Here is an 8241-nt window from a genome sequence, read left to right on the forward strand (position 1 = left end):
TATGGGCATCTGGTACCTGTGGGCCTAGGTTAGAGAATTCCAGGCTAGGCTATTCTACGTCCTTTACTGTTAAAAACCACCTCATTTTGCTCTTTGCTATAAATTGCCATCCAACCCCTAGACCATGTATTTATTTATCAAGGTGAATGAAGTTAGTAGAGATTCTGGGATTGTTTCTTGATTTTATCTAGATCTTTTGGAGCTATTGCTTCCAGTTAGAAGTTGATAGTTCCTCAATGAATTCATTGGTCCCTTCCTTCTCCATCCTCAGATTCAGTGCTCTAATAAGCTAATTATTAGAACAAATATACTTTAGAGAACTTTTTCATGGTTTGTTTGGATTAGTAGTTTTTTTCTTATTTTTTCAATGTTTATCATTTGTTTTTGTTTTGTTTTATTTTATTTTTTATTTTTTGGGGAGGAGGCAGTTGGGGTTAAGTGACTAGCACTGGGTATAGTCATAACAGCTATTAAGTGGTTAAGTGTCTGAGGTCAGATTTGAACTCAGGTCCTCCTGACTTCAGGGCTGGTGCTCTATCCACTGCTCCACCTAGCTGCACCTAATGTCTATTTTTCAAAGAACTCCATCACAATGGGCACTTGATTCACTTTTGTTAAACTGCTTGGATTGGGGAAAGAAAAATACTCCAAAATAGTTCACAAATTGGAATAATTTGAAAATAAAATCTGAATCTGCTGAATGTTAGGATTAGTTCTAAATAATGTTGAAATTTGTAGAATTTAGGAACTAAGAGTTTTGTATAAATTATGTTGACTTGAGTAGTTTTTAAGAGTTAAATATACTATATTCTAGTACATGGTGGAAATATTACTAGTACATCATCTACAAACAGCTGGGGGATGATCATTTAAAGATATCTCTTTGTGCCAATTTTCTGGAGAATTTAATAAATTTTATTATTTTGGCAGGAATTCCGAACATGGCTGAGAGAAGAATGGGGGCGGACCTTAGAAGACATTTTCCATGAACACATGCAGGAGCTTATTCTGATGAAGTTCATATATACCAGTCAATATGAGTAAGTGTCAGCATTACATACCAAGAATTCCTGATTGCATCTTTCCCCCTCTGAACCTGAAGAAGCTGCCTAGAGCAATTCCACAAAAGGCTTGCATGTTTGACAGTACTTTGAGCATTTGCATTTTTGTCTATGCAAAACAGATACTCAAATATGTATTTAATATGCCTGTGTTTATATACACAAACTGCAGTGCTTTAGTGGTCTGTCATTACTGTGAGTCTCTCTCTCCCTTAATCAGTTAGACTTTAATTAAGTTTCTCTCTCGTCTATGTATTTTTCTTTCTTCATCTTTGTATTTTCTCTGTATTTCTTGATATACACATACACATCTATGTATTGATAAATACAGATATAGGTATTTACTTTATTTAAAACATTTTTTTCTCATTGATATTTTATTTTTACAAATATATTATACAAAGAGTTTTCAACATTCATTTTTGTAAGACTTTGTGTTCCAGATTTTTCTCCCTCTCTCTGCGAAAGATAAGCAGTCTTTTTTTAAACTTATTTCCATATTTGTCATGTTGTGCAAGGAAAATCAGACCAAAAGGGGAAAAACCATGGGAAAGAAAAAAACAAACAAAAAAAGATGAAAATACTAAGCTTTGATCTACATTCAGTCTACATAGTTCTCTCTCTGGATGCAGATGACATTTTCCATCTCAAGTTTAGGGAGATAAAACAAACTGTGACATTTCCTGAAGTTTAAAGAAAGAAAAATAGGTGATGATTTCTTCCATAAATCAGAAACCTTAAAGTGACACTGCTGTGATTTTTGTACCTTTGCAGCAATTGTCTGACTTATAGGCGGATCTACCTCCCTCCTCGAAGGCCTGATGACCTCATCAGGCCAGGCCTCTTCAAGGGGACTTATGGGAGTCACGGCTTAGAGATTGTCATGCTGAGCTTCCATGGGAAATGTGCCAAAGGAACAAAGATCACGGTAAGTCTGCTGGCGCTGTCTCTCTGCCGGCCTGTCTGGCTCCTGGACTCCAGAGTAATTTCCAGCATCTAACTTTTTGTGGTGCCAGGTAGGGGAATGATGCCCTTGGTGTCGGAGAGCCTGGGATCATCTCGAAGACTTGGGAATGGAAGACCTTAGAAATCGTCCAGTCCTTCTCTTAGGTTTTATACTTGAAAAAACTGAGTCCCCCCTCCTCCCCCCCCCCCCCCCCCCCCCCGAGGGGATGTGACTGGATAAAGCAGGACTTTTGACTGTCATAGGCAGAGCTGGGATTGGAAGTCAGATCCATCCTGGCTCTAGGACTTGGACTTGAATTCTGGCTCTGCTTCTCCCTCTCTGTGTGACTCAAGGCAGGTGTCAGCTTAGCAGCCTTGAAATAGTTTCTGATGTTCCGTGAGGGCCCAGCCCCCATTCCCAGGTGATCAGCATCTAGTAAGGACACCTGAACAAACTAGGGGTCAGGTTGCCCCAATGCTCCAGCTTGTCTCCTACTTCTTGGGTCAGTTGTTTCTTGCTAGTTCCCCCATTTTAACCTTGGACTAAGAGTGAGTCCTTATTTTCTGAGCCTTTCAGTTTTGTGGAGAGCTGGTAGGATTTTTAGGGGGCAGGTTAATGAGGATCTGGTCTCAGTTTTGCCCCCAGGGTTGTCAAGTTGAAATTGTTTTCCTCGAGGCTGCCCGGCCCCCACATGCAAGCTTTTGTGCATTGAACTCTGTTTAGAAATATTTCCTCTTTAAGTCCCTCTTTGGGCACTTTGCTCACTGTCCACAGGGATCCTTGGGGGGGATCTCCATATTTCCCTTTTCCCCCATCTTGGCCTTACCCTATCCTAACCTAGCCATCTTTTTTTTTTTTTTTTTTTTTTGTCCTTGGCAAGAAATAGTTTTCTTCCTCCCTCCCTCCCTCCCTCCCTCTCCCTCTCTCCCTCCTTTCCTCCCTTCCTTCCTTTTTCTTTTTTGCTTTTTTCTGAGGCAATTGGGGTTAAGTGACTTGCCCAGGGTCACACAGCTAAAATGTGTTAAGTGTCTGAGATCAGATTTGAACTCAGGTCCTCCTGACTTCAGGGCTGGTACTCTATCCACTGTGACACCTAGCTGCCCCAAGAAATGCTTTTCTTGAAGACACTTAGCTCAGTTGTTTAGTTTAGCCCAGGTTTACATTCTCTTTTTGGAATTTTTGCCTTCTTTAAAAGTTTCAGATATCTTCAGAAATTTGCACATACATTCCCTTTCCCCCAACATTGTTTTTTCATGGCTTGACATAAACAATTGCAAATCAATTCTGATTTAGCTTGACTGTACATACCCACATTTACACTGATTTTTACTACAAACCTTTGAATAAAGATGCACTACAAGAATATCAATTCAAGTGATGTAAATGACCTAGGGACAAATGGTTGGATGGGGTTCAGGTTGATTCTTAACAATCCTCCCCCCTCCCCCCATGTCCCATAATCGCCAGAATCCCTGACAAGGAGAACACTGGGCCAAGTAACCCCATGAGCTATGCAGAATGGGAAGTAGACTTAATAAAAGGCATCTGAAATGTCTTTCTTTGTTACAGCTGCATGGGAGAGAGGACAGAAATCATATGGTCTTCAGTAGAAGCTGGACAATGCATGTTATCCAGGTTACTCCTGAAATAACATTCTGCTGATTCCTTGGCCCTTTTAGGGAGATCCCAATATTCCAGCTGGCCAGCAGACTGTGGAAATTGACCTCATGCATCGAATCCAGTTGCCTGATGTCGAGAACCTGCGTAACTTTAATGAGCTCTCTCGTATCATCCTGGAGGTACGGGAGCAAGTCCGTCAGGAACAGCAGCAGCAGGAGGGGCAGGAGGAAGGGCAGGGCCGTGCCCGCCCGAGCGCTAGAGAAGGCCCACCAGGGCCTGCTTACCAGAAGCCAGAGCCGCCCATGCCCACTCCCTCTCGGGCTGCAGAAGAAGGAGGCGGGACTGAGAAGGGGGTAGAAGCCTCTGGAGGGGGGCCACCAGCAGCTCCAGACCCGGCTCCATCTGAGGCCGGGCAGCCTTTTGTGTTACCTGCAGGAGTGATCTCCAGAAACGAAGACTACCCTCGAACTTGCCGGATGTGGTAAGAAATGGGGGTGGCCCAGATTTTGTCTTCTGAGTTATGAATTGGGGGAGGTGGTAAAGTTCTGACCAGTCCGTTGTGAGCAATTTTAGGTTCCCACTGTGGGGAGCAGCTAAGGGGGAGTTAGTTCTTGGGCTCTGGGCTAGTCTGTGCTCATGGCAGGTCCTGGGGGTCCTTGGGAGAGCCTAGGCCTGTGGGAATTCTCCGCTGCCCACCCTCTGCTCTCAGCAATGCCAGTGCCTGTGGGATCTGCTGACAAATTTCCAGGGGCTGGCTCCTGGTTTCTTCCCTTCCCTGTTTTTCCCTTTTCTTTGTGCCCATCTTTGGTTCATGAGACGGTGTGAGCACAAAAGGACCCCCAGTGAGGGTTGATTTGCCTCTCTTCTTGTCAGCACCAGACTTACTTGACATGCTGTGAAAAGAGTTTGAGATCATTGCTTCTCCCTGTCTCTCTGGGATGGACTTGCACTCTAGCCTAGCCAGGCCTTTCAGCTCACACTCCAGCACAGGGGATCTTCTTGTTTCCTAGCTGAGAACTTATCTTCTTCTTCACCTAATCTTGACCAGGGCCACCGCCTTCAATCGGCATTTCTGCATGCTGGCCATGACAAGTCCCTATAAATGTTGATGCAATTGGTTCTAGGAGTTTTTTAAAAAAGCTTTTGTCGGGCTAGGACTTCCTAACTTACTTTTTATGTTCACATAGTAGGCACTCATTGAATAATTTTTGAAGTTATAAAAACAGCACAGTGAAATTATTTTATCAGACTAAAATGAATAATGGGTAACAGTCCACAAAAGTCATCAGAATCAGCTTTCCCTGTGCAGTCAGGCAATTGTTAAGATCCAAATCCACATCAAATTAGAAGGATTGAGAGAAGAAATCTCTGAAAAATTAAAATTGCTTCAACGCAAATTATTGACACGAGTTGTTGATTTTGAAAAAATGGGACATGGAAAAAGGCAAAGGTACTGACCTTGTTTATTTTTGTTTCCAACAAAAGCTTTAAGTTGTTGTAAGAAGAACAAGAAGAACAGATGATCTCAGAAATCTTTTTAGAGACTCTAGCAAAAACACTTCCTTTCCTTGTCAGATGTAGAGACACGGCAGCCAAGGACACCATTAGTTTAGAAATTTATTTGTAAAACAGTGTAGGAAAAATGGGAAAAGATGATGAGTGATATCACCTCGTAAAAGAGCAAAAGACAATGGAAACAGAAACAAATCTTCTGAAAACTTGGCATGGCACCCAGATGAGGCCTATAATCCTGAGTGTTTGTAGATAAAACAGGAACGTAGGATCCATTGTGATAAAAGTGCTGGCAATTCCCTTTCTTTTATTATTTTTAATTAATTTTCTTAAATTTAAAAACATTTAAATTATTTTTCAAATTAAAAATAATTTTAATTGAAAATTTTAAATTATGGCTTAAATTTTATAAATTAGTTTAATTTTTTGAGGTCCTATGACATTTGGATCCTAATACCTAGTACTCCTTTGTATTATTTAAGTCTGGCAGAGTGAGTGGTACACACCAAGTATGTACCCAGGATTTGGGTTAGAAGTGACATAAGGATGGAAGGAGCGATATTGTTCTTTTAAGACCATTTAGGAAGGAAAAGGGTGGAAAATACAACAATTTCTGAACCCTCAAAAATGGCTAGATTTTGAGAATGCAGCAATAACTGACTCACAGACATCCTTCTGAGAATACTACACACATAATGAGGAAATTCTTTGAGGGGAATTGGCAGAATTTCAAAAATGGTTTTCTGTGACAGATAATATCTTAGTCTCACAATTGACTATTGAGATCCCATTGTTTTGTAGTGATTATTTGTCAGCAAATTGCTTAATGCCTCAGGCCTCAGTTTTTTCATCTATAAATGAGATGATTGGACTTGAGGACATGCAAGGCTCCCTTCTTGCAGGGGGGGGGGTCCAGCCTCTTCAGGGAGTCCCAGGGGCTGAGCAGGAGGAATAGGATTGGCGTCAAAGGAAGACAGGAGTCGTGGGGTAGTCTGAGTGAGGAACTGATGGAAGTGATGCTCCCACTTCTCTCAGGCTCCTTCAGGCTTTATTTTATACTATATCATGATCATATACTTTTCTTTAGGTCAATATAGTCTTCAGACGTGTCTGACTTATTGATCTTTATATGTTGCTACATTTGACATTTAATATTTGAGTAAGTTTTTTATGGTTAAGTGTTAATTATTGATTACATTATGTGAAGCCAGTAATGAAAGGTAAATGTTATACAAGGTTAAATGTCATTGAATTTTGTTAATTTACTTTATGTCTTCTTTGTCAATTCTATGGATTGTTTGATTCCTCTATTTCCCTGATACAAAGGCATTTAGGGCAATTCTTAGTTATACTTTAACCATCTTTTGGTTTCTAGGCATACTGATCTTTTCTGAGTCTAAGTTGGTAAACACCATTATTTCTTGCACCTTTGGATTCTCTCTCCTTTATCATATGTCTCAGTGAGAGATTAGTTTTTTTAGGACAGAATATGAATGTGGAATAATTTCTAGTTAACTTGCCCAAATTCCCCTTGTCACCAGGTTTTTTTAGATAATGTTTAGTGCTGTATTCAAACCAATTATAAATCATATAGGAAATAGTAGTCCACTAATCATAGAAGGAAATGTTGTTCCTGCATGAGTGCTGTGCACATTTGATCTCAGTGCTGGCGTGGCCAATCAGCTTAGAGATTGCGGCTCTCAACACTTTCTATCTCCTAAATTTGCGATCATTTGATGGTGAAGAAATACTTGATTAGAAAGAGAATTGGGTGAGGGGAAAACAAAGAATATTAGATAGATGGTCTTATGTTGTCCTAGTCCCCACACAATGTTGTTTTAAAGAACAATTCTAGAGACTCTCTGTAAAAGCCCTTGTAACAAGAAAGCATCAATAAATTGCAGTTTGTATTAATAGAGAGAATTTCCCACAATAATGGACCCCAGATCTAGCCAGGTTTGAAATTTGAAATAATTAGTGCTTTACTGACTAAGCTTTATTGCTTGAATGTTGTTAATGATCTTTACCTGTTTGGGGTCTATGGTAACTTTTTCTCCCCAAAGTGAGAAATCATTTATCTTGCAAGCAAGTGCCGGTCTTTCTAAGCACTGGGTCAGGCCTATTTGATTTTAGCTCTATTTTTGCCCCTACTGATACATTCCCAACTTCACCATTTTCCCTCTCTAACCAGGAAGCCAGAGGCTGGTGTTAAGTCCGGGTTTTTTGGGAGAAAGAGGCTGAGGGGGGGTGACTTTGATTATTCTCAATGATTAAGTTTTAGCCTGCTGAAGAAGGGGCCTGTTGTTTGTGTGTCTTTAAAAGACTTTCCTTTGTCCCCTTCCCCCCCCTCACCATCTCTTCCTTTTTCTTTCCCCCCCAGTTTCTATGGCACAGGTCTGATAGCAGGACATGGCTTCACCAGCCCGGAGCGGACTCCAGGCATCTTCATCTTGTTTGACGAGGATCGCTTTGGGTTTATCTGGCTGGAACTGAAATCCTTCAGCCTTTACAGCAGGATCAAGGCCACTTTCCAGAATGCCGAGCCCCCTTCCCCAGAAGCTTTTGATGAAATGCTCAAGAATATTCAGTCATTGACAACTTGATGATCTACTTCTCATCATAGAGGGAGGCTCGCTGGAAGGGAACATCTCATCTCCTTTGGCTTCTGGAGGATGAGATAAGATTTGCAGACATTGGTATCTATGACTCAAAGCAGCATGCACTTTTGAAATAAGGCCTTTTTACCAAAATGCACACTTTATTGTCAAAGGAGTATAAGTTCACGCACCCTTCCTTGAAGTACTTTCTACGTAGTATGTAATATAGATCTGTATATTTGCCAGTAACCTTTGGAGAAGAACATTGAACATGTCGCCACTTACACAAAACAAAACTCAATCAGAACCAGACTGAGGGGAATGGTCCAGGGAGTTGTGAAGCTGCTAGCATGAGGGAGGTGAGCCTGCCTTTGGCTCCTGGCAGTTTTCCAGGGGAAACAAAAACCTGTTTCAGGGAAGTTGGTACTATCATGTCAGAACTCTCTTAATTGTAGTCAGGAGAGGAGTGATCAGAAAATGGATGCCCCAATGGCTCTTTTGCGTA

The 8241-nt window shown here is 41.1% G+C and overlaps 1 protein-coding gene across 10 annotated transcripts in view; it reads left to right on the forward strand.

The window, feature by feature from the left end:
• Positions 1-7893, forward strand: part of FBXO31 (F-box protein 31) — a 60101-nt gene extending 52208 nt beyond the window's left edge. For all 10 annotated transcript variants that reach the window (XM_074286270.1, XM_074286266.1, XM_074286265.1 and 7 more), the window contains 4 exons: positions 931-1040; positions 1836-1989; positions 3687-4108; positions 7520-7893. In XM_074286270.1, the coding sequence (XP_074142371.1) occupies positions 931-1040; positions 1836-1989; positions 3687-4108; positions 7520-7742 (909 nt within the window). In that variant the 3' untranslated portion in view covers positions 7743-7893. The remainder of the gene's footprint in view (positions 1-930; positions 1041-1835; positions 1990-3686; positions 4109-7519) is intronic.
• The last annotated feature ends 348 nt before the right edge of the window (positions 7894-8241 follow it).

The sequence above is a fragment of the Sminthopsis crassicaudata genome, chromosome 2 (assembly GCF_048593235.1).
Source record: "Sminthopsis crassicaudata isolate SCR6 chromosome 2, ASM4859323v1, whole genome shotgun sequence".
Classification (NCBI taxonomy): Eukaryota; Metazoa; Chordata; class Mammalia; order Dasyuromorphia; family Dasyuridae; genus Sminthopsis; species Sminthopsis crassicaudata.